Source organism: Ovis canadensis, chromosome 18 (assembly GCF_042477335.2).
Source record: "Ovis canadensis isolate MfBH-ARS-UI-01 breed Bighorn chromosome 18, ARS-UI_OviCan_v2, whole genome shotgun sequence".
Taxonomy (NCBI): domain Eukaryota; kingdom Metazoa; phylum Chordata; class Mammalia; order Artiodactyla; family Bovidae; genus Ovis; species Ovis canadensis.
In genome coordinates this window covers 68411946-68438640 of record NC_091262.1, presented here as the reverse complement: position 1 = coordinate 68438640, position 26695 = coordinate 68411946, and the positions used below count along the sequence as shown (strand labels likewise).

The 26695-nt window shown below is 34.9% G+C and overlaps 1 protein-coding gene across 3 annotated transcripts in view; it reads right to left on the bottom strand.

Moving 5' to 3' along the window:
• The window catches only part of TOGARAM1 (TOG array regulator of axonemal microtubules 1), a 76047-nt gene that overhangs the window by 1566 nt on the left and 47786 nt on the right, over nt 1-26695 (bottom strand). For 2 of the 3 annotated variants that reach the window (XM_069558790.1, XM_069558791.1), the window contains 12 exons: nt 25752-25850; nt 24383-24555; nt 23741-23894; nt 20607-20757; nt 14510-14615; nt 13975-14210; nt 13415-13573; nt 10325-10451; nt 7393-7511; nt 5502-5691; nt 3111-3330; nt 198-284 (listed from right to left, as the gene is read on the bottom strand). In XM_069558790.1, the coding sequence (XP_069414891.1) occupies nt 198-284; nt 3111-3330; nt 5502-5691; nt 7393-7511; nt 10325-10451; nt 13415-13573; nt 13975-14210; nt 14510-14615; nt 20607-20757; nt 23741-23894; nt 24383-24555; nt 25752-25850 (1821 nt within the window). Of the gene's footprint in view, nt 1-197; nt 285-3110; nt 3331-5501; nt 5692-7392; nt 7512-10324; nt 10452-11132; nt 11200-13414; nt 13574-13974; nt 14211-14509; nt 14616-20606; nt 20758-23740; nt 23895-24382; nt 24556-25751; nt 25851-26695 lie in introns of those variants that run through there. The other variant, XM_069558792.1, reaches the window with a different exon arrangement.

Below are 26695 nucleotides of genomic sequence, written 5' to 3'. Positions count from 1 at the left end.
AACAAAATTCTTTTGAAGAAAATTTTTGGGGTGAAAGTCTTAAAAGGTCTTTTTACAGATCATTATACAATTTATTTCTACTTCACAGATAATGATATTGAACTTGATAGCTATCCTAAAATTGAGTTGAAATGCCCATCAGTGTCTCCTTAATTAATCAACTATTTCTTAAGAAATAACAATTTAAAAATTTTTACCAGCAAGCTTTTCAGTCATATCCTGTTTCGCCTTTCCATTTAAAAACTGAGCTTTTGTGCAAAATGGCTGTAGAAGTAAGTAATTATCTAAACAAAAAGAATAACACAGAGACACATTTTTAAACAGTTATAAAGATCTTATTTATTTTCCATTCCATAGCACTGAAAGGAAAAAAATCATGTAAATGAATGAAATGTGTTAGAAAGATTTAATCTACAGCTTACAATTTAAAAAAATTCACTATAAAACCTTAATACAATAATATTCTTAAAGCAAATAAAAAGTAAAAATACCTCAAAGAATATTAAAGGAGCTATCATATGGTATAAAAAAGAAAAAGAACTACTTATCTCCTAGGCATCTTATTCCAAATGATAGTATATAGGTTTATCAAACAAAAAGAAAAAGAAATAAAGAATTTAAATTTTGGGATAGTTTTTACCTTCATTGATTTTTTTCAAATTTTTATAGTTTCACAGGAAATATCAAAGATAGTACAGAGAGGCCTTGTGTACTTTCACCCAAATTACATCTTTCATAATTATAGTATACATCAAAACAAGGAATTTGGCATTAGTACAGCATGTGTATATAGTTCTATACCATTTTATCACATGTGCAGATCTGTGAAACTATCACTACAGTTAAGATACAGAACAACTGTATCACCACAAAGACCTATAGCTATATATATACTGACTCCTAAACTGCTGTTAAACCCTGATAGCCACTAATTTGCTTTCCATCTCTGCAAATTTGTCATTTTGAAAAAGTTATACACATGGAATCCTATAGCAGGCGACCTTTTGGGGTTGGCTTTTTTCTCTCAGTATAATGACCTTGAGATCCATCCAAACTGTTGCATGTGTCTATAACCCATTCCTTTCTACTGCTAAGTATTTTATGGTATGGATATATCAAGTTTTTTCACCATTAACCCACTGAATTATACTTAGGCAATTGACAGTCTGGGGCTATTACAAACAAAGCTGCTATGAACAATTATGTACAGGTTTTTGCATGAACATAAGACTTCACTGCTCTGGAATAAAGGCCTAGGAAAACAACTGATAGGTAAGTACATGCTTAGTTTTTTTAAAGAAATAGCTGAACAATTTTATAAAGTGGCTATGATTTTTTATTTACATTCTCACCAGCAATGTATCAGATCCAGTTTCTCTGCACCTTGTTAGCATTTGGTGGTATCACTATTTTTAATTTTAGCTGTTCTAATACTTGCTATGAACTGAATGTTTGCATGCCTCACCCAAACTTATACCTTGAAACCCAATTCCCAGTGTGATGGTGTTTGAAAATGGGGATTGAGGGGAGGAAATAAGGTTACGAAGGTGGAGCCTTCATCAATGAGATTAGTGCCTTCATAAAAGAGGCTCTAAGAGCTCCCATCCCTTCCACCATGTGAGAACACAGCCAGAAGATGGCCACTTATAAACCAGGAAGAGGGCCCTCACCCAACAACAAATCTGTTGATGCTTTGATCATGGACTTCCCAGGCTTCAAGAACTGTGAGAAATAAGTATGTGTTGTTTTTAAGTCATCCAAGCTATGGTAGTTTGTTATAACTACCCAAAAAGACTAACACACTTGCATAACGATCATGGTCTTAATTTGTATTTATATTTCCTTAGTGACTGGTAATGTTACACATCTTTTCATGTGTTTATTTTCCATCCATATAAATGTTTCCTTCATGTCCTTTGCCCATTTTCTAAATAGGGTGTTTTTTTTTTTTTTTTTTTTTTTAATGTTGAGTTTTAAGAATTCTTTCTTTCTCTCTCTTTCTCTTAGCTGCACTATCTGGCTTGTGGGATCTTAGTTTTCCGACCAGGGATCAAATCTGGAAGTAGTTCTTTATATATTCTGAAAGTCAAACTTGCTCAGTTGCGTCCAACTCTTTGGGACTCCATGGACTGTAGCCTGCCATGCTCCTCCGTCAATGGAATTCTCCAGGCAAGAATACAGGAGTGGGTAGCCATTTCCTTCTCCAGGGATCTTCCTGACCCAGGAATCGAACTGGGGTCTCCTGCATGGCAGGTGGACTTTTTTTATCAGCTGAGCTACCAGGGAACCCCCTTATATATTCTAGATAAGCATATTTATTAGATACGTGGTTTGCAAATATTTTCTGCAAATCTGTAGTTTGTCTGGAAGGATAGCTGGAATGGTGGCATCATAGAGGACGACTTGTCCAGTTAGTTACAAGCTAAACTACAGAAACATGGTTCTAGGATGGAGACTTCATAGCATCCTAAACAGGTGCTGAAGCAACCTAAACTTGAATTGTTTACTAAATTCTAGAAAATAGAGTCCAGGATGGGACTCTCTTAAAAACTATATTTCACTATCTATTTGGACTTATTTTTGTAACACAAAAATAAATATTTTGATCTAAAAAAAGTCTTCTGCAAAGTAAATGTGAAGTAAACGTGATAACCACTACGTTACAGAAATGGGATGCAAAGGAAATGTTTTAAATTTTGATGAAGTTCAATTTATGGACTTTATGTAGATCATACTTTTAATGCCATGCTAACAACTCTTCACCAGGCCTAAGTTCTAAGGATTTTCTCATATATTCTATAAGTTATACAGTTAAATCTTGCATTTAAATCTATGATCAATTTTGAGTTCACTTTGTATCAGATGTGATGTTGAGGTAGAAAAATAACTGAAAAGTTAAAATTAAAGGTAGAGAAAGTCAGTTTAATGGCATGGTATTTAATCACTAAAAATAATTAAAACTGCTACTGAGCAAAATTTTTAAAAATTTATCACAACATTAAGTGACAAAAACTGAATAGCTAGGATTTTGGCATTTTAGAAAATGTGTAGAATGAGAAAGCACAAAAGTAAAGCCAAAATAATCTGAATGCCAAAGTAAGATTTCTTACCTACGTGCTGACTCAGTGCCTGAACAACATTGGTGGCAGCAGCATAGATGCCTGGATTCTTGGAATTCAGATTGTTATCTACTATTGCTGGGATTAGCATGTTGATTATAGGAGATAAGTTGTCTCTAAGCAAAGGAATCATTTTGTGCATTGTTTCTAGAGCCACCAGGTTTACTTTACTATTGGAATCATGAAGCCGAGATTTAAAAGCATCAAAGATCTGAAAGTAAATTGGTAAATTAAAGTGAAATAATGTTGATATCTATTATATTTAAATTCCTAATGGCATTTCATAGTTTTCATCCTACTAAAGCATAGACGTACTATTTAAAAACACACACACACATCGCATTTAACTTGGACTGAGACAATAGGAACTTCATAAAAATTTGGATGTTAGTGTCCAATCTTCTTACAGCAAAAAAAGAAGCCTTCAAAATCCACCTAAAAAGAGATCCTACTAAATTAAGGCTGAGAAATTTGGTTCAATAAAAAATGCTGTTTTCTGAAAGTGTAGGTTAGTTTAGCTAACTTTAAGAACTTAAAGGTTTCTATTCTTATCTCTATTTGTAACAGAAGTAGACGTGTAGGTTTTACTACAGAGATTTGACCTAGTTTCAGATTTAAGGTTTTATTATTACCTCTTAACCTGAGTACTTAAACAATAGAGACTTCCTCTTCTAATTCTTAGCTTTTGTAAATTCAAGATGTAATGAAGCAAATGTTGAGCAATTTAACTATGTCAGGTGAGGAAAGAGCTATTCTGTGAGAATGTGACTATTAACTAATAATCCGTGATATACATCATATATAAGTGTTAGTGTTAGGCACTCAGTCATGTCCGACTCTTTGCAACCCCATGGGCTGTAGCTTGCTAGGCTTCTCAGTCCATGGAACTCTACAGGCAAGAATAACGGAGTAGGTTACCAGTAGAATTTAATGACTAAATTACTAATGGAATTGACTGAACCAAATTCTGAGGAAGCATAAGTAATCTATGCTCTGGCACCACAAACATTTATTACTGCTTCCCTTTCTATCACTTCTAGTCTTCCTATATAAGTTATAAAATATATAAATGCATATTTATAAATATATATTAACATAATATATAAAATTAGCACAAGCAGATTTCTAATTTACATATGAAACTTTCATTATTTATTCCTAAGTAATATCAAGTCAGGCTGGATGAAACACAAGTTGGAATCAAGATTGCTGGGAGAAATATCAATAACCTTAGATATGCAGATGATACCACCCTTATGGCAGAAAGTGAAGAGGAACTAAAGAGACTCTTGATGAAGGTGAAAGAGGAGCATGAAAAAGCTGGCTAAAACTCAACATGCAAAAAACAAGATCATGGCATTCGGTCCCATCACTTCATGGTAAATAGATGAGTAAACAATAGAAACAGTAAGAGACTTTATTTTTGGGGGCTCCAAAATCACTGCAGATGGTGACTGCAACCATGAAATTAAAAGATGCTTGTTCCTTGGAAGAAAACTATGACCAACCTAGAGAGCTTATTAAAAAGCAGAGACAGTACTTTGCTGACAAAGGTCCATCTAGTCAAAGCTATGATTTTCCCAGTAGTCATGTATGGATGTGAGAGTTGGACCATAAAGAAAGCTGAGCGCCGAAGAATTGATGCTTTTGAACTGCGGTGTTGGAGAAGACTCTTGAGATCCAACTAGTCAATCTAAAGGAACTCAGTCCTGAATATTCATTGGAAGGACTGATGCTGAAGCTGAAACTCCAATACTCTGGCCACCTGATGCAGAGAACTGACTCACTGGAAAAGACCCTGATGCTGGGAAAGATGGAAGGCAGGAAGAGAAGGGGACGACAGAGGATGAGATGGTTGGATGGCATCATCGACTCGATGGACATTAGTTTGAGCAAGCTCTGGGAGTTGGTGATGGACAGGGAAGCCTGGAGTGCTGCAGTCCATGGGGTTGCAGAGAGTCGGACAGAACTGAGTGACTGAACTAAACTGAATATCAAGTCTCTTAAATGCCCTGGTTTTTAAAATACTGATTGACTCACTCAATTCTTTTTTTTTTTTTGGCCCCACTGCATGGCTTTTGGGGATCATAGTTCCCCAACCAGGTGAACCTGCGTTATGAGTGAAGGTCTAGAATCCTAACCATCAGGCTACCAAGGGCCTCTCTTACTCAATATATATATTTACTGACTGCCAGGTTCTGAGAACTCTGAGATTATAAAGCTTTCAAGGAGTCACCATCTAGTGGGAGGAGTCAAAACTTTTCTGTAAGTTTCAACACTTTAAAATAATATATATATGTAATATTAAGAAATAAGGCAATTATGCTGAAGAACTTTATTAACTATGGATTGAATATAAAAATTAATTTTGACGGTTCTTACCTTCACAATGTTTCCAACAACAAGCTCTTGATTGTTTTCTGTATCTGATAAAAGCTGCTTAATCCCATTAATACGATCACGAAAATCTTTCGCATTTAATAAACCTGTTATGACTTTAATGTACTCAGCACTTTCTAAGGAATTTCGGGGAACTGATTTTCTGGTGATTTCACGAATTTCAGTTACCTCTCTAAAGTGAAACAAAGGTAAAACACAAACATAATAAATAATTATCATGTATTCACTTTTAAAACATTCACAAAATAACCCATAGCCACAATACTTGTGTTGGGGGTCCCTAATATTTCTCTTGGGTTTGGTAATTTGCTGGGAGGATGCATAGATTCAGCATGTAGTTTTACTCATGGCTAAGATTTATTATAGTAGAAGGATATAAAGAAAAATCAGCAAAGGGAAAAGGTACATGGGGTCAAAGTCTGGAAGAAACTAGATGCAAGCCTCCAAGGGTTCTTTTCAGGGGAGTCACACAGTATAAACTTAATTCCTCCAGCAACAAACTGTGACAATACACGTCAAATGTTGTCTACCAAAGAAGCTTCGAGGTGCAGTACCCAGGATTTTTAATGGGGAGTTGTTCATGATTGGTCCTTGGCCTGTGACATACCGAAATTCCCAACTTCCAGGAAGAAAGGAGTTCTTCACACTGTTTGCCCAAATAACAGAGGCACAGTAAACTACTCTTATCATTTAGAGAATGGTGGGGAATCCTCCTGAAATCCTAGTTACCCGATGCTAGCTAAAGGCGAACCTCTCAAGCTGAACTTTCCATCTCTGTTCTAGAAGCAACCTAGTTCCTATAGTATTTTATTTCTCTCTAAAGAACTGTTTTAACATTTCTTGCAAAGAAAATATAATGGCAACAAATTGCCTCATTTTTTTGTCTAAGCAAGTCTTTGTTTCTCCTACACTTTTTTCTTCCAGTTTTATTGAGATATAACTGGAATATGGCATTGTGTAAAGTCTAAGGTATATAAAGACTTGATTTACATATTTCATGAAGTGATTATCACAATAACTTTAGTGAACATCCATTATCTCATATAGCTGCAAAATTAAAGAAACAGGAAAAAATTTTAATAAATAACTTCTATTTGTTTTGAGGACTCAGGACATACTCTCTTAACTTTTATATACAACATACAGTAGCATTATGTTCAGCGCATATAGTACTCTCCTCTGTGAACTATACTTTGAAGAGCAAGGCTCCAAAACTCTATGGATTTTTATTTTTTATAAAATTTATTATTCAAAGATATACAAACACAGAAAATATGAAAGATACCTATGCATCTACTCACATAATTTTTAAAGTAATGTTTAAAACATATTTTAAAATACACCAAAGAGATAATACTTCTGAAAGATTTTTTAAAACTATACAATCAATCTATTAAATACTGCCTAATAGTTTAAACAGGTTACACCATTACATATATAATTATATTTTAAAAAATTTTATGATTATTTCTTTTTCTGGTTGATGGTTATTACAGGTGATTGGTTATACTCTTTTAATGCTTGTATTTCATACAGATTTTTTTCTCCCTTAACTATGTATTACTTTTATAATCAAGGGGGGAAGTAAAGGCTATAAATTGAAAAAAATTAAAGAGTTGTCCAAGACAGGCCTAATACTGACAAGTTCAATAACACTAAAGTTTTACTAAAGTTTAGTTCACATAAAAGCAAGGTGCTGTGAATGAATAATTGCCTTGTTAAATCAAATTATCTCATATTTTCTAAGTCCTTACCAACTTTCAAAACTCCATTAAATTTTGACAAACACCCCTGGAATAGTTCATGAAAATATTCAAATGAGACTACCATGAGACTAAATGAGACTATCATCAGGAGGGAGTAATGAGTCTACCTTTCAGCTGAATTGAAAGCATCCCTAGAAACAGATGATGACCTTGTATTTCCAACACTGCCGGTATGAGATCGTCTTCCTTTTGCTGAAGGAGTATCTAGTGGTATCTCTCCCAAACCCTGTAAGTAAAGAGAGGCAGTGCAATAAAAGTCTTAAAACTAATAAAAGTGAAATTAACTTGGACAATGTAATTTTCATAGCAGTCATTGCTGATCTCTTATGACTGAATGCATTTTAATAATCTGCTATATTTATGCTTTAAAGGGTATCAGATATTTAAATTACCTTGTAATTAGTAGTATATTAACAAAATATGTGCCCAGCACTAGCAAGTGATACTGACTTGGTAAAGCTGTTTAAAATGTAAAACGTCATATTTCATAACTATTCTTCTTAAAGCTTAAAATCTATATAAAAATCATGAATTTATATAGAAAATATGAATACATCATATAAACAATGAATTCCTATGTAATACTAGTATGAGAATAAACATTTAAATAAGAACTATTTAAAATTTATTTTTTTCTGATACTTGTACTTGAAATAACTCACAGATATAATCAGCCTTATTTTAGTAAGATAATTTTTTACATGGTTAATTTGATAAATTCTATATGAATTAAGCTGAAATCCCATACCAATAGGAAGAAAAAATGCTCTAAATTGTATATCACCACACATATTTGAAGTAGGATCCCTTCAAAAATCAATCTTTTACCTAAGTTGACCAGAGAGGAACAACATAAATTACCACAGAAAAATTCCACATCATTAAACTAAGCACATTTTTGCAAAAATTAATACATAAATAGACTACATTTTTTCTTTTGCTAAACAAAAATATATGTTGAGCGGCTAACTACATGAAAGGGGCTTCCCTGGTGGCTCAGTGGTAAAGAATCCACCTGCCAATGCAGGAGACACAAGTTTGACCCCTGTGTCGGGAAGGTCCTCCGGAGAAGGAAATGGCAACCCACTCCAGTATTTCTGCCTGGGAAATCCCATGGTCGGAGGAGCTTGGTGGACTACAGTCCATGGGGTTGCAAAAGAGTTGACCATCACTTGACTAAACAACAATTATATGAAAAAAAGGTCTATTTGTTTTCCCATCTTAAAAGGAAGTCAACTCCATTCATTTCCATTACCTTATAGGTAACAAAATGTGTAGGGAATTTTATTCTTGTTGTGTTCCCAATGCTAAAAAGAACTGATTTTCTTTATACATATATAATTTTATTTATTTATTTATTTTTTGGCTGTGCTTGGTCATCAACACTCCTTGGGCTGTTCTCTAGTTGTGGTGAGTAGGGGCTACTCTCTAGTTGCAATGTACAGGCTTCTCACTGCGGTGGATTCTCCTGCTGCGGAGCATAGGCTCTAGGCAAGTGGGCTTCAGTAGTTGTGGCAGGTAGGCTCAGTATTCGCAGCTCCTGGGCTCTAGAGCACAGGCTCAATGGTTGTGACGCTTGGGCTTGTGAGCCTGGGCTGAGTTGCTCTGTGGCATGTGGGATCGTCCCAGATTGGATCAGGGATTGAACCTTGTTTCCTACGTTGGTTCAGTTCAGTTCAGTTCAGTCGCTCAGTCGTGTCCGACTCCTTGCAACCCCATGAATCGCAGCACACCAGGCCTCCCTGTCCATCACCAACTCCCAGAGTTCACTCAGACTCACGTCCATCTAGCCAGTGATGCCATCCAGCCATCTCATCCTCTGTCGTCCCCTTCTCCTCCTGCCTCCAATCCCTCCCAGCATCAGTGTCTTTCCCAATGAGTCAACTCTTTGCATGAGGTGGCCAAAGTACTGGAGTTTCAGCTTCAGCATCATTCCCTCCAAAGAAATCCCAGGGCTGATCTCCTTGCAGTCCAAGGGATTCTCAAGAGTCTTCTCCAACACCACAGTCCAAAAGCATCAATTCTTCGGTACTCAGCTTTCTTCACAGTCCAGCTCTCACATCCACACATGACCACTGGAAAAACCATAGCCTTGACTAGATGGACCTTTGTTGGCAAAGTAACCACCTACATTGGTAGGTGGATTCTTTACTACTGAGCCACCAGGGAAGCCCAAGAATCAATTTTTTCTTTTAGAAAGGTTGACTTTACACTTTTGAAAAGGGCTCTGGCCTAATATTACTTTTGATAGACTCCCCCACCCCTGTCTTTTGTCCTTAAGAAAAATAAAAAATAATACAGCAAAAACAAAACAAAAAAACTAAGGAAAAATAGCAAATACAAAAAACAAAACAAAAAATAAAAGCCCTTTGTTTTGGGAGGAGCACGATCAACCCATTCAGAAAGTTTATAATCTTTAGCAATATAGAGTGGATAATTATAAATTGATCACTCTTTTATAGTTAAGAAACTCAAAGGTAAGAAAAATTACATTACCAACCCTTGGGTTACTTTATAAGGCACTTTTCACATTTCATTTCACTTGACAGTCCCTCAGTTACTCTTTTACAGACATTTTTGAATACTCAGTATCTACAAGGATATATAAGACATGGGGCTTCCCCTCAAGGAACTCCTTTATCAACAACGTGTTAGAAGCTCTAACAGTGTAACGTACAAGGTAAATAAAGTACCAACTAAGTGTAATAAACATTATCCTCATTTTATAAAAAATAATAGAGAAATGATATGTGTAAGATTATATAATTGCTACTTCTCAAGTTGTGATTCAAACACAAGTCTTGTAATTCTGATAAGCCACACTACTACATTCTACCAAATATCAACCTTCTATTCAATAAACATTTACTGACACTATGAATGTCTCTTCAGTACTGCAGTTGTTGAAATGCTACTGTAGATCTATTCTGAACGGCTAACAGAAATAATCAAAGAAGTAATTATTTCTATCCTTTACCTTCCTCAGCAAATGAACATTGCTTTTAAAGTTGTGTTATAAAATAAATTTCTTGTACATACCTTTTGCCGTAAGCTTTTAACAGATTCCTTAATATATGGCAAATCTTTAGATGGCACATACTTTTCAAGCATTTTATCAAAGTTAGGATGACACATCATGAGGAAAAGCATCTTTCGACCATAATACCTATGGATATTTAATATGTGAAATAATTTTATAAATCTTAACAAGCTTAAGTTTCTGTCCTTAGATTTAATTTTTTCCCCCAGTAGAAAAAAAAAAAAACCTATCAACATCAAGATTATCATCCCTATATTGAATAAGCCACTGAAATACAGTTGCACTAACTGGATTAGAGAGTATAGCATTCTCCTGCCACCCACCTTTTAAAAAAACATAGCTTCAAATCTTTTAGCTATATGTAAAGGAGAGTCAAAGCTATGACTTTTTCAGGCACCCAAGGGTCCATACATAAGACTGGCATTTGGCAGAACTGTGAATTAAAAGAAGTGTTTGTCTTTGTTCTGACTTCCTTGTCTGGTGACCTTTTGCTGCTCACAGGCTGGCCAGATGTTCTGGCCTAAGTCAACCCAAGATTCTGTATTTCTGACTCTCTCTCTTTTCCTCTTCCTGCCAAAACTTACCCAGGCTTCAATTCTTCAAAAACCTATTCTTTGCTATCTAAAATACATCCAAAGTTAGCTGGTAAATCGTGGCTGATACATTAATGAAATGTCTAATGTTCTCCAAAACTAGGTTTTTTTAAAATGCTACATTAGTTTTAACATAATTCTTTTGGGATAATACCCTAAGCCAGGATATCATTAAAATGGTAAATGATACAGTGGAAGTGCATACTGGAGATTATTTTTGGACAGGGGGGTCTTATATTACCTCATAAAACTGTATGCTTCTTCTTCCTGGAGACTTGACCCTAAAATAATTAAAATTATACCTTTACCTACAACTTGGAATGTATGACACTAGAAGAACCAGAGAAGGCAAAGCTTTTGTGGGGGAGATATATAAGATGATCTCAGAATCATTTATATCAACTAGATTTGTTCAAATGTAATGAAATTACAGAAAGGGAGGTAGTATCAGAGAACAAAAATTAGTTTTCTTGCCCCACAACCAGAATAAGGTAAACACCTAGATAAATAGCTCCTAATTAGTTATAGTTTCAAAGCTGACTCTAACTTTTATCCCAGAATGGTAAGGACTGTAGGTCTACCATAGACCGTAATGATACGCGAATGGCTAAAACAAACAAATGAGCAAGCAAAAGACGAAAAATGTAAGAAACACTGTAACTGGAAAGTTGTCATTATTCTGTAATTTTAAAACTTTCAATAAGAATCTAAGAAATGACAAAACGGATTAGAAGAATTACTATGCCATTAAGGAAAAGTTAAAATGTACAAAAAACAACTATTGTAAACTTTATTTTGTTTCTGACTGGTCTATTATGATCCAACCCTCCTAAACTGTTTTGAGCTTTACTGTGCTATTTTTCTCTTTCATGCATTGGAGAAGGAAATGGCAACCCACTCCAGTATTCTTGCCTGGAGAATCCCAGGGACGGGGGAGCCTGGTGGGCTGCCGTCTATGGGGTCGCACAGAGTCGGACACGACTGAAGCAACTTAGCAGCAGCAGCTGCAGCAGCAGTGGTATGCACAACTTCTAAAATGGTTACCCCAGAGATTTCTGGCTCTAATTCCTACAATTTGTGAATATATGAGATGTAACTTCCAGGATTATGTTATATTTAATGGTACAGCTGATTTTAAGATAGGGAGATGATCTGGGTGGACCTAAGTGAATCACATGAGCCTTTAAATGCACAGAGCTTTCTGTAGCTGGTAGAAGAAAAAGAAGTCAAACAAATTCCAAGCATGAGAGGGATTCGCCTTGTTGCTGCTGGCTTGAAGATGGAGGTGGGTTGCATGAGAAGGAATTCAGGTGGACGTAAAGGAGCTGAGAAAAGATCCCGGCTGAGGGCCAGCAAGGAAATGGTAACCTCTGTCCAATAATCACAAGAAACTGCATTCAGTCAACAAGCTGAGTTTGCAAGCAGATTCTTCTATAGTGCAAGAGCCCTGCACTGTTACCACCTTGATATCAGCCTTATGAAATCCTAAGCAGAGAACCCAGTTGAGCATGCCAGACTTCTAACCTAAAAATGGTAAGCTAGAAGAGCCTGTGTTGCCTTAAATCACTATGTTTGTGGTTATTTGTTATGCAGGAATATTAAATGAATATAGTTTCTATAATTTTTTTTGACATAATGCTTCCACAAGCTTAACTGTAGATACTTAAAGTAATGAACATCTCTGTCTTAAAATGTTAGAAGTTTGATGTCCTTCTTTAGCTTTTAGTCTCCACAAAGTCAAGGTCCTACCTTCTCCCTTCAATCTGAGTTCACATATAACTGCCATAATTTTTAGATTCTGTATGGGACATTATAAACATCTAGTCAAACCTTACTAATTTTATAGATGATGAAACAGAGGCTAACAGAGGTTAAGTAACTTGCTAAGGGCTGACAGTGGCTCGAGCTAGGAATTGAACCTAAGCTTCTGATTACATCCAAACTTTTGTCAGCATTACAGCTATAGTACCATCCATTTCTTAATTATTCTGTTATCCTTCCCTGACCATTCTTAACCTTCATAAAATTGTTCTTTGAGTACAAGACAGCACTCAAGAATTCATGGAATTTTCTAAGTGCACATATCTCATGCTATTCAGTTTGCTTCCTGTATTCTTCCTTGATTCTACCTGACTGCTTGGAAATACATCACTTTCCCCTAAATGCATTTACCTTATATTTACCCACAGTGAATTTCTTCTGCCACTTTTCTGCCCACTTTTATAGTCTTGTACGGTTTTCATGCAGATCATCCCTGGGACATGGCATCTTACTTAACCCAGAAGTATGTAGTGTCATCTGTAAATTTGGAGAATTCACTGTGCACTCCCTCAAGATCATTTACAAATCAGTCAAAACAGATCATCCCCCAGAACCAATCTGTGGGGGTCCCACTTTTCCATTTAGAAAAATGTTCATTCTTCTTCAACCTTTGTTTCTACATTTAGGCCCTTGTAGTAAATAAGAGACTCAACAATATTTTTAGCAGCTACTTACCTGGTTTCTGGTGAGCTGTCCTGAGCAAATTTAGCAGCAGCGGGTAATATACGGTCAGCCATATCCTTTGTTCCAGATAAAACACGCTCTGGTTCCATAAATTCTACCACATCTGATAAATGCTGGGCCGTACATCTTCTTACTGCAATGTGTAAGTGGCTAGAGGAAACACGGTCAATTACAGTAGAGTTGATAAACTATTTTCCAAAGATATACCTTAAAAGTTAAATGATTACTCCTAAGCCTCAGCCATCCTTGTTGTAGGCCAAAATGACAAATTATTTACATTAGCTATCTCTTCCAAGAGGTTAAAAACAAAAGTTATAATCACTGACATTTATTTAGCTCCAGATCTATGAAGGTTAGTAACCCTATTAAAATAACAATATTATTGTCTTCTGTATGCTTAGTACCTTATGTGACTTTTACCACAAGGGAATTATTTAATACATGTTTTCTGACTGAAATAACATTGAAATTTGCTTTTTCCCCCTATACCCCAGATGACAAACAACTGCATTTTTAGTGCAAGGACATATCCAGATTATTTTGAACATTACCTTTGTCCTCCATTGATAAGGGAAACCACTGCACGTGCAGGAGTTACATTAGTGATCATAGCTCTTAATGCCTTGTCAACATCTTCTCTTATAAATGTATTTGATTCTCCTGACTTCTGTAACAAAACTTTTACAGTATTATCTAGTTCTTGATCCATGCTTTTTTTCAGGTGAGTGAAAAGATCACTTAAACAGACCACAGCAGCACGAGAAACTCCAGAGCGTAAATTTTTTACCTAGAAAAAAAAAAATTTCCAAAATGTACATTTTGCTGAAATTCTGAAAGAAAATCAGTAATAATGACCTTAAAGCCAAATTTATTATCAAAGCAACATGCTTTAATATGTATAATATTATATCTTAAAAAAAAATCAACATTTTATAAATTTTTTTAAATGTTGCAAAGTAAGGCATGAGTTATTTACATACAAGCCTACTGATTTCATTTAGTACAGTTTTTCAAGGTCAGGTAAATATGGCATGTTTATATTTTGTTATCCAAACACTCTTTAACTCAGCTGAAAAATAAGTTTACCTCTTGAACTACTGCAAAATTTGTTTCATGCAACTTTGTGTTCAGTATTTCAGAATGAAAAGCAGCTAAACATCTAATAAAGTTCAGTCCCTCAATTTTCTTCTCCCTAAGGGAAAGAGAAACAAACAACAAAATCATGTATTAAATGGGGCTCCACTGGAACAGGATCTCAGATTTCTTCTTCTTTTGTGCGTATGGATTATTGCCAATGAGGAGGCCCTGTCTATCTTCCCTTATCATGCAGGAAGCTCAAATAAAAGATATGGAAAGTTTTATTTACTCCCATTGTTCTACTCGTGATTCAAAACACCATTCAAAACCACTACTGACAGTCAAATTAAGCATATGCTTTGTAAATAAAAAGAAACATTTCTCCACTAGTAAGCATGTCATATTCTTTTTAGAGAATAGAAAGGAAAGGAATGGCAGATGTGAGAGAAGCAATAAAACAAAAATGGAAGGAGATTAAATAACTAGCCATAATTTTGTTGGTGATCCAAGAGCAGAAAACCATTGATAAGATGGTTATGTAACTCGTATTTCTTTTTCGTTATCTTACCTAATGAGATAGATGAAGGGTAGGTGAATACTAACAAGAGAGTAGATTTACTGGGGATAGAGACATTACATTTCAAACTTGATGGTTTCCATTTTAATCATTTGAAAAATGTAAGCTGAGTTTCCTTAGTTGGTAATATTGATAGTGGTTACTTTTTTAAGCATTTAAATCCCCTGAATAAATTAGGGGGTAACAGGGAGAAAAGACCCAAGATTTCAAGGTGGCAAGAGTAAATCTATTTAACAGATGTCTGGTTCAAGATTTTCATTTTTTGGATAAGCATAAAGCTGTTACAGTTACCATTCGGATGTGTAAACAACAAGATTCTAAACATGAATAATAGAAAGTGTAGTCAAGAGAGGAAGGCAGAAAAATTAAGAAAGAGTGGCTGAAATTTTTCCAAATTTGATCAAAGCTATAAATTCTCAGATCCAAGAACAAATCCTAAATGGGATAACCACAAAAAAAACACACAATGGAACATCATTATCAAATTACTAAAAAGACTGTTAAAGGGAATTTTCTTAAAAACAGCCATATAAAAAAAGGGCAAATTACATACAGCAGAACAAAGATAACAACGATAAAAGACTTCAGGTCAGAAATATACAAGTCAGAAAACACTGTATAAAATTTAAGCGCTAAAGAGAAACCAACAACAACCAAAAAAATCAACTTAATTTAAGAAGGAATATATAAAGCTTAAAAGCCCAGTAACTGATAGAAAAAGTAAATAAGAAACCAGTAAGTATACAGAAAATTTAACACTTTCAACCACTACCAACCAACTTGATCTTCTTAACATCGATAGAACACTACAACCAACACCAGAATGCAGACCGTTTTTTCACGTTCATGTGAAACATTTATCTGCATAGTTCTGGTGTCAGGGTAATGCTGATGGCAAAGAATGAGACAGGAAGCACACCAGCTTCTTCGATGTTCTAGAAGTTTGTGTAAAATTGATTTATTCCTTAAATGTTTCATATAATTCCTTGGTGAAATGATCCAAGCATGAAGCTTTCTTTGTGGGAAAGAAATTCAAACTCAATTTCCTCAAGAGATATTGGGTAATACAGATTATCTGTATCTTTTTGAGTGAGTTTTGGTAGACTGTGTCTTTCCAAAAATCTGTCCATTTCATTAAGCTGTCAATATTATGGGCCTAAAGCTATTTATCATATTCCTTTATTACTTATTTTTTCCTTCATTATTTATTTAATAGCTATATGATCAGTAGTGATATTCCTTCTCTCATTCCTGATGTAGTAATTTGTTTCTTTCTTTCTCCATCAGTCTGACTAAAGGTTTACCAATTATATTTATCTTCTCCAAGAGACTGCTTTTATTTTCATTTGTATTCCCAATTGTTTGTTTTCTATTTCATTGCTTTCCATTACATTCTTTATTATTTTCTTTCTTTGCTTATTTTGGGCTTCATTTGCATTTCAGTTTCAGGTGAAACCTGAGGTCACTGATATAAAACTTTTCATCTTTTATAATACAGGTATTACAGGGCTATAAATTCTCCTCTAATTTAGCTGTATCCCACAAATTTTGTTTAATTTTTAATTTCATTAAATTCAAAATGCTTTCTAATTTTCCATTCTTAGAGCCATGGGTGATTAGTAAGGATGATACTTAGTTTCCAAATACTTAGAGATTTTTCAGGTATGTGTTTCCGACTTCTAATTTAATTCCACTGTGGTCAGAGAACAAACCTTCCATAATCTGAAACCTTTTAAATTACTTGTTTTATGTTTCAGAACACAGTCTTTCTCAGTAAAGACCCTTTCGGACTTGAACAGAATGAATTCTGTTGTTTTAGCTGAAGTGTTCTATAAATGTCAATCAGGTCAAGTTGAAATTCTTTTATATCCTTATTGATTTTCTTTCTTCTAGTTCTATCAATTAATGAGAGAGGATTGTTTGAGTTCCAACTATAATTGTGGATTTGTTTATTTCTCTGCAGTTCTACCAGTAGTTGCTTAATATAATCTGAAGCTCCAGTATATGATAAATAAATGTTCAGCACGGCCATGCCTTCCTACTGAATTAACTCCCTTATCAATAAAAAATGGCCCTCTTTATTCGTGATGTGATAGAATTCTAAATGATTCTAATGATAAATGTCTAATGACAGTCTAAATGACAAGACGGAAGTCTAAACCTTGCTTCCTGCCCCCAGTGTACATGACCTGAATAATACCCTCCCCTTAAGGGTGAATATGATGGGCTATTACTTCCCTCAATCATGTTAAATTATATGGCAAAAGGGATTTTGCAAGTCTCCCTACAGTTCACCAATCCTCTGTTCATGTCTTTCCTCTAGCTTCTCTAACATAATGGATTAGAATTATAACTATAGTTAAAATAATGTCTTTGTCTAGTAATTCCATAATCTATAGCAACAGTTAGAACTGGGGATGGAACAACAGACTGGTTCCAAATCAGGAAAGCTTATTTAACTTATATGCAGAGTACATCATGTGAAATGGTGGGCTGGATGAAGCACAAGCTGGACTCAAGACTGCAAGGAGAAATATCAATAACCTCAGATATGCAGATGATACCACACTTATGGCAAAAAGCGAAGAACAACTAAAGAGCCTCTTGATGAAAGTGAAAGAGGAGAGTGAAAAAGCTGGCTTAAAACTCAACATTCAGGAAACTAAGATCATGGCATCCAGTTTCATTACTTCATATCAAATAGATGGGGAAACAATGGAAACAGTGACAGACTTTATTTTGGGGGGCTCCAAAATCACTGCAGAGGGTGACTGCAGCCATGAAATTAAAAGACACTTGCTCCTTGGAAGAAAAGTTATGACCAACCTAGGCAGCTTATTAAAAAGCAGAGACATTACTGTACCAACAAAGGTCCATCTAGTCAAAGGTATGGTTTTTCTAATAGTCTTGTATGGAAGTGAGAGTTGGACTATTAAGAAAGCTGAGTGCCAAAGAATTGATGCATTTGAACTGTGGTGTTGGAGAAGACTCTTGAGAGGCCCTTGGACAGCAAGGAGATCAAACCAGTCCTTCCTAAAGGAAATCAGCCCTGAATATTCATTGGAAGAACTGATGCTGAAACTCCAATACTCTGGCCACCAAAGAACCGACTCATTGGAAAAGATCCTGATGCTGGGAAAGACTGAAGGTGGGAGAAGGGGACGACAGAGGATGAGATGGTTGGATGCCATCACCAATGTGATGGACATGAGTTTGAGTAAGCTCCGCGAGTTGGTGATGGACAGGGAAGCCTGGTGTGCTGCAGTCTATGGGGTCGCAAAGAGGCAGACACGACTGAGAGACTGAACTGACCTGATACCATTTTTGGATTAGTTTCCATTGTTTGCTTTGTCCCCCCTCTCATGGGTTGTGTTTTCCTGCCTCTTTGCATGCCTGGTAATTTGTTACCAGATGCCAGGCACTGTGAATTTTTATCTTAGATATTTTTATATTCCTATAAATATCCTTAGCTTTGTTATGAGATATAGTCATTTGGGAAGTCTGATCCTCTCAGGTCTTGCTTTTATGTTCTGTTTGGTGGAACAAAGTTAGTCTTTAGCCTAGGGTTTATTCATTACATAGATGAAGCAAAACTCTTTGGACTATTGTACAATGCCATGTAACTTGTAAGGTTTTCCACTCTGCTGGTGGGGAGAGAAAAGTATTCTTGGCCTTGGATATGCTCCAGGGATTGTTCTTTAAAACTCCTATGAGAGTTTCTTGTTCTGGCTTCACACACATGCCTTGACCAATACGCAGCTAAACATTTGAGAGTAATTCTCTGAAGGATCCTAGAGTTCTTTAAGAAGCTGTATCCTCCTCTGGCATTCTGGCTGCAAGCTCTAGCTATCTTGGCCTCCCCAAACTCCATTTTATCTCCATTTCTGCTGATATGTACATGGTTTTTCCCTCCCTAAGCTGTGATTTGAAAACTCTGCAGGAAGTTAGCAAGGGCAGTTATAGGGATCACCTTGTTTGTTTCTCAGGGATCACTGTCTTTCACTGCCTGGTGAACAATATTCTCAAAACCACTGCTTCATGTATTTTGTATGATTTCTTTAGTTCTTTCTAATGTGAAGGCAAATCTAATACCTGTTAATCCATCTTGGCAAGAAGTAGAAGTTTAATAGTTCTACTTTAGACATATTAAATTTAAAATGCCTACTGTAATCCAAGTGGAAGTGTCAAGTAGAAGCTTAGAGCTTATAAGCTTAGAGGTCAAGAAGATACCAGGAATTCAGATATGCATTTATGAGAAATCAGAGTATGGATGGAATTTAAAGCTATGAAGCTGAATGAGATCATTTAAGAAAGGGACTGGCAAACTATGATTCACTGACCAAATCTGGCCCCATCAGAGTTTTCTTCTATAAGTCAAATTTTTATAAGTAAAGTTCATTTAAGCACAGCCGTCCCCATTTGTTTTCATAATGTCCATGATTTTTCATTGTAACAGCAAAGTTGAGTAGCTGCAACAGAGACATGTGGCCTGCAAAGTCTAAAATATTTTACTGTCTGGTTCTTTATAGGAAAAGATCACCAGCCTGGATCCTTGAAATGAATGTAAATAGAGAATGTCAGTGGATTAAATTCTGGAGCACTCCTCAATACTGAAATCAAACAGAACACCAATAAGCACTAAGTACTGAAGCAGGAAAATAAGCTCGCACATAGCAACAAAGACCCAATGCAGTCAAAAGAAAAAATAAAAAATAAAAAAAAAAGGGAGTGTCAACTGTATTTCAAATGATGCTGAGAGGCTAAGTACAATGACAGTAAGTGACCAGTGTAGATTTAGCAAATGGTTACTTTTGCAGTTTTAGTGAAGTAAAGTGACGGTCGCGGAGGGGCGGGTTGAAAGTCAATTAAAGAAGGCTGAGAAGAGAACAAGAGGTGAGCAAGTAGACAAATGAATTGCCATTTTTAAGGTCTTTTGCTAACAAGTAAGGAGAAAAGAAATGTGAAAATGTGAAGACGGTGTGCAGTTTAGGAAGGATTTTTAAAAAGAAGAAATATCCTGGTACATTTTTATGCCGATGAATATGATCGAGGACAAAAAGCAAAACTGAAGATGAGGTACACACTGAGGATGAAGACAGACTGAAGGAATAGAGGAGGAAATGGGCCAGAGCAGCCAATACATGCTCCAGCTGAAGCAAGCGGAGTGCCACTGTCTTTCTGTTTGCCTTGATTTACTGGCTGGGCAGCTATGCAGCCATGGTAGAAACAGAGTAAGTATTTCCAAGACTTCTGTAGAGTATATTTCACAGAGAAACACTTGGAGAAATGATGAGATTTGTACTTAATACCGAAAGGTTAATAAAGCTAAACTATATCCTTATAATACATGTCATAACTGCTAATATAGCACTCTATGAGGCCCAGAGTTCAGCTGTTAATTATAAGCTGGGAAAAACCCAGACTGCCTAAGAACGTAAGCAATCATTTCTATGATTATTATAACAGGAAATGTTTTAATTCATAAAAAATAATTTCGGAAAACTTTTGGAACAGGGATGGTTAACTCACCAATCCTCATCAGCTAAAAGCCTCAGAGCTTCTGTCAGTGCTACTTCGGGTTTGGAAAATGGCCGTAGTTCTGATGAATCCATTATTTCTGGACTATGAGTAACAGAAGGCATCCTTTCTTTATACTGTGGAATGGCTCCAGATGCTTCATCTAAAACAAAGAAACATACTAAATAAAGCGTAAACTAACTCTGATACAAAGGGGTACAAATTTAATATTCTGACCATGAAGTCTATAAATATTGAAACTTACATTAGTTTGTTATTGTTGTTATTTAGTCACTAAGTTGTGTCTGACTCTTTTGAGATCTCATGGACTATAACCTGCCAGGCTCCTCTGTTCCATGGGGTTTTCCAGGCAAGAACACTGGAGTGGGTTGACATTTCCTTCTCCAGGGAATCTTCCTGACCCAGGGATCGAACCCTGCATTGCAGGTGGATTCTTTACTGCTGAGCCAGGGGGAAGCCTCAACTATTAGTTCAGTCTCCAACAAAACTATAATACCTGATATCAAAGTTATTTAAAAACTTATTTTTTATATATAAAACTATTAAATTACATTACTATAAATGTTTAAGTGGTTTTGCAGTCATGAATCATACAACAAAGTTTAGCTTTAAAAGCTAGCAATAAAAGTTGGTAAGAAGAATATGATCCCATTTTGTAAAAAAAAATGTGGATGCATACCTAATTTACCATTCAATTGATAACAGAAATAAAGCTTTGTAACAACTGTGTATAAATTACCAGTTTTGCTATTGGTATGGTTTTTCCTGTGGTCATGTATGGATGTGAGAGTTGGACTGTGAAGAAGGCTGAACGCTGGAGAATTGATGCTTTTGAACTGTCGTGTTGGAGAAGACTCTTGAGAGTCCCTTGGACTGCAAGGAGATCCAACCAGTCCATTCTGAAGGAGATCAACCCTGGGATTTCTTTGGCAGGAATGATGCTGAAGCTGAAACTCCAGAACTTTGGCCACCTCATGTGAAGAGTTGACTCATTGGAAAAGACTCTGATGCTGGGAGGGATTGGGGATAGGAGGAGAAGGGGACGACAGAGGATGAGATGGCTGGATGGCATCACGGACTTGATGGACGCAAGTCTGAGTGAACTCCGGGAGTTGGTGATGGACAGGGAGGCCTGGCGTGCTGCGATTCATGGGGTCGCAAAGAGTCGGACACGACTGAGCAACTGAACTGAACTGATAGCACTTTTAGTATACTAGAATTCCTAAGATCATATGTAGTAGCATGATCAATGTTTCTTCCACAATCAAACATTTACTATCCATTTTCCAGATATAAGGCATTGTGCTAGATATTGGGGAAATAAGTGCCCAGGGTAATACCTACCACAAAGCCGCTATATACTGTAAGACACATGTAGTGAAGATGTCAGAAAGAAAAAAAAAATCAAAAAGATAAAACAGAATGTGTAATGGCTTTTGTAAATGGGTAAAGATTAGTTATTTTTTCATGTTAAGAGTTTTTTTTGGCTACACTATATGGCATATGGGATCTCAGTTCTCCAACCAGGGATTGAACCTGCATACCCAGCACTGAAAGCACTGATTCTTAACCACTGGACTACCAGGAAGGTCCCTAAAGAGATATTTAAATACTTCATATTAGATGTTATGACAAATGCTTTACAAACTTTACATTTAATTCTCTCAACAAAGGTGTGATATATATTCTCATTATCTCCAATTTGCAGCCGAAAATAGAACTGAGTTTTACAGAGGCTAAGAAATGTATTTAAGGTCTCAATGCTAATGAGTGGCAAAGGCAGGATTTTCATCTAGGCTGACTATCGCTTTTGATTTTATATAAACAGGTCTAAGAAAGAATTTGTACTTTCCAAATTTTATCACATACCAGATAAGAAGATGCATGCAAAAAGATGAATATATTATTTTGGATTACTGTAGTGATAAATTAGTACCAATTTTTGTTTGAGTAAATCATATCTGAAGAAAATTACATGACAATTAATGAATATAATAAATAGACCTCAATAATTTTTTTGATGGTTCAGATGTACCCTCATTAGATTTCATAAATAAGATTGATATGTATTAAAAAAAAAAAACTTTGGAATTTTATAACCCAGAAAGAACAGCAAATTCAAAACAGCACCACTAACTATCATTTATTGAACTCCTGCCTGCATTGTGCTAAATGCTTCATTTACATCATCTCATTTGATTCATTCGACAATCTTATGTGATGGTTACTATTATTCCTGTATTACAGGTGAAAAAACTATTGCTAAAGTTTTAAGGACTCCCTCTCTTTATCTATTTTACTTTCATTCTCAAGAGAGAATAATTCATTAGGAAGGGATGCGTATATAACACCAAATTATTAACCTTGGCATTATATGACAATTTCTATTGTTTTTACCTGGAAAAAAAGAGAAACAAAACAAAACAAATATTACTCTGGAAAAGGAGGTGTACAGAACATCAATCTAAAGCAGTGTTGCCCAGGCTAGGGGCTTTGTTTTGTTTCTTAAAAACTTCTTCTCTTGCAGACTGATACTTTTACAAAATACAATAAAAAGTGTTATGACAACAGTTTCTAAAAGGTTATTCTCACTTTCAGTATTTATCTTGTAAGCATACTCTTCTGTTCAAATAATATAAGGGTAACTTCAGGGAAGCACTCTCCTTATACTTAGAAATAAAACTTGTAAAGCCTACATTATAGGTGAAAAATCACAAAATTAGTTGATGTCTCTAGAATGAATATGTAACAATTTGTGATTTGTTACTATTTATATTATTTGCTATATTTGTACTTCCATTCCTACTTTGAACTACTGGCTTAGGTAAGAAGTTTTGTGGGTTTTTCTCCCCCCTAGATTTTATGACAGTAATAGTGAAATTATTTGAGAATGCTGAAAATTCAAATTTCAAATAGTTATAAATTCAAATTTCAAATAGTTATATATTATATATAACTATCATATATAGTTAACTATATATGTTACTGAGTCATTCAAATTTCAGTATGATAGCTCAGCATATTTCACTATTAGTCATATTATCACCCTCAGTTAAACCACAGTACAGTAGTTTTAGGGTATTATGAATTAAATAAAATTGTACCAAATGTTAAATTCCACTTACTTTGAGGTGCCATTTTTTCATTTCCTATATGTTTCATTCGTTCCCAGGGACTCTGTTCCTTCTTTTCAGAATCTTTAATGTCAAAAAGTTCTTTTTCCTCTTTTCTCTTTTGTCTCATCTTGTCACAAGTAGATTTTGAAATAGAAACTTTAATCTGCATGAAAAAGTTAAAATAGCTCTAATCATTTAGAGTATGACACTTAAAATAACCATCTTCATCTTAGGCAACTGTAAGCTATACAAAATAAACTATACATTTCTTAGTCCTTATTTCAGTAATTCTAAAATTGAATAGAATTACATAGTACCAACTGTGAACTAAATTTGTGCCTAAAGATACTAGTTTGTTACTCCTTGAGGATATCCTAGAAAATTGTCAAATATATACACACACACATATATATGTATATAAAGTACAGGTAGAACATAAAGTACATTACATACTTCACACCAGAATAACAATATATTTGGTGGAAAAGGAGAATAAACTATCATTTACATGATTAAGGTTCAGGAATTTCAATTACATTGAGATTAAGAAAATTATAATCAAAGCACTTTTATCACCCCCAATCTGATACATACAAAACAATGACGTATCATAAGCTTGAATTTATCCTAATAATTAGGAAATAACCTTACATCTTTTTCATTCTCAGAATCAACATATGATGGAATACTCTGCTGAACTGCTCTTCCATAAATCCCTGATGGTGGTTCAGTATTTTTAACTGCAAACGAAACCCCATTTTCCACAGAAGTTATCACTGATTGACTGCAGGTTGCTGGTGCTGGAATTGGATTTCCAAATACCCCTGAAAGCAACCAACCATTAAACTGTCATTAAGTATTTATGTGATGTTACGCAGGACAACAAAGTTTTAAGACAAGGTTTTAAAAGAAGTAAACAATATAATTAATAAGAAAAACATGTTAATCACAAAATATAAAAACATCTTATCAAAATGATAACATAATAACAAGACATTTCATGATGATGTCAAGTGAGAACTGCATATTTGAATATTGTAATTTCTGAGTTCATATGAATGAAAGATTACGTGAGCTGAGTGTTTAAGATGGTTTCAAAGAGCAAGGATCTGAGCTGGGACTGGAAGACATAAAAGAATTTGAGTAGACAAGTGAGGAAGGCAGGGAGAACATCCTATGAGATAAAGATGTTCATAAGCAGAGCTCAACAAGTAGAAAGCATGTTTGTGGAGTGATGTTTGATTAGGCACAAGGCAAATAGAGAAAATAAGCTTATAAGGAGAGGCTGAAGTCAATCTGAGGAGGATCTAAAATTAACTTAATGATATCAACAAAGAAGTCGGGAAAGCTTTCTAAGCATTTCATTCTATTTACCAAAAATAAGATGTACACCCTCAACATCTATCATCATATTCTAGTTTTTCAATTAAAAAAGAATCTAGTTGGGCTGTGTTAATGGACTAGATGGAGAAATCTTTTTACAATGTATATAGGTATTTAATCATCACATTGTATACTTTAAATGTCTTATAATTTTATTCATCAATTATACCTCAATTGATAACTTTAAAGAATATTTGCAAACAAGTCGTTCAAAGGTTTCTCAACCTACCTGAAATATATAACAGATACTAATTAAGATTTGTCTAGTCTTTGCATGAGATGTTATAGAATTATATTAATTTATATTGATTACTAAGTCAATCAAAAAGGACTATAATTTGAATTTAAACCGCAATAAAATTATTTAAGCTATCCTAGAAGTATCTTAGAAAGTGCCTAAACTGCACCGGTCACATAATACATCTCTCTGAAAATTACTGACATAAATTTACCATTGTTTCATTAGAGGACAGAAATGTGGTGCTAAGTATTCATTTTTAATTCTTTCAATTTAACAATATTTTCAAAAAGAAAGTTCTATTCAACACCTGAAGCACTCTTCTCTATTCTTTATTGATATGCTCTGCTTATACGTGAAGAAAACATACAATTAAAAGGCTAAATAATTTTAAAATACCTTTTCCAACAACTACTACTGAGTCTTCTGATAAGGTATTTGTAGACATGAAGTCAAAACTGGAAATTTGGTGGAAATTTGATGATGCCCCTGTAGATGCTAAAGAAACAAACAAAAAAACATATTAAAAAATACATACTTATGTAGTATTTTAGGATATCATAACATGGTTTTATAAAACTGAAAATTTCATACAAAGAATTTATAATTTATATATTTACACATTAATTCAATAAATACTTAGAATACTTGGGTTTGTTCAGTGTATATTCTTGTGTCCTTTGTCATAGATTAATTGACTGCAGGTTTGTGGGTTTATTTTTGAGCTCTGTGTTCTTTTCCATTGATCTATGTATCTGCTTTTGTGCCAATACCAAACTGTTTGATTACTGTAACTTTGCAGTATTGTTTGAAGTCTGAAAGGAATACACCTCTAGCTTTTTTCTTTTTCCTCAGTATTGCTTTGGCAATTCTGGGTGTTTGTGGTTCCATATACATTTTATTATTATTTGTTCTAGTCTGTGAAATTTGTCATGGTTATATTGATAGGGATCACATTAAATCTGTACAATTTGTTTTGGGCAGTATAACAATATTAAATCTTGAAATCAAACAGCAAATGATATCTTTCCATTTCTTAAAATCATCTTCAATTTCCTTTATCAATGTTTCATAGTCTTTGGTGTATAGGTCTTTCATCCTTGTGGTTAAGTTTAGTCCTAGGTATTTTATTTAATTTTTGGATGTGATTTTTTTTTTTTTTTTACTTTCTGGTACTTGGTTTTAAGTATAAAGAAATGAAGCAGATTTCTATATATTACTCTTGTATCCTGCTACTTTGCCAAATTCACTTATTAGTTATAATAGTTCTTGTGTGGCGTTTTTAGGGATCTCTATATAGAGTATCTGGAGAAGGCAATGGCAACCCACTCCAGTACTCTTGC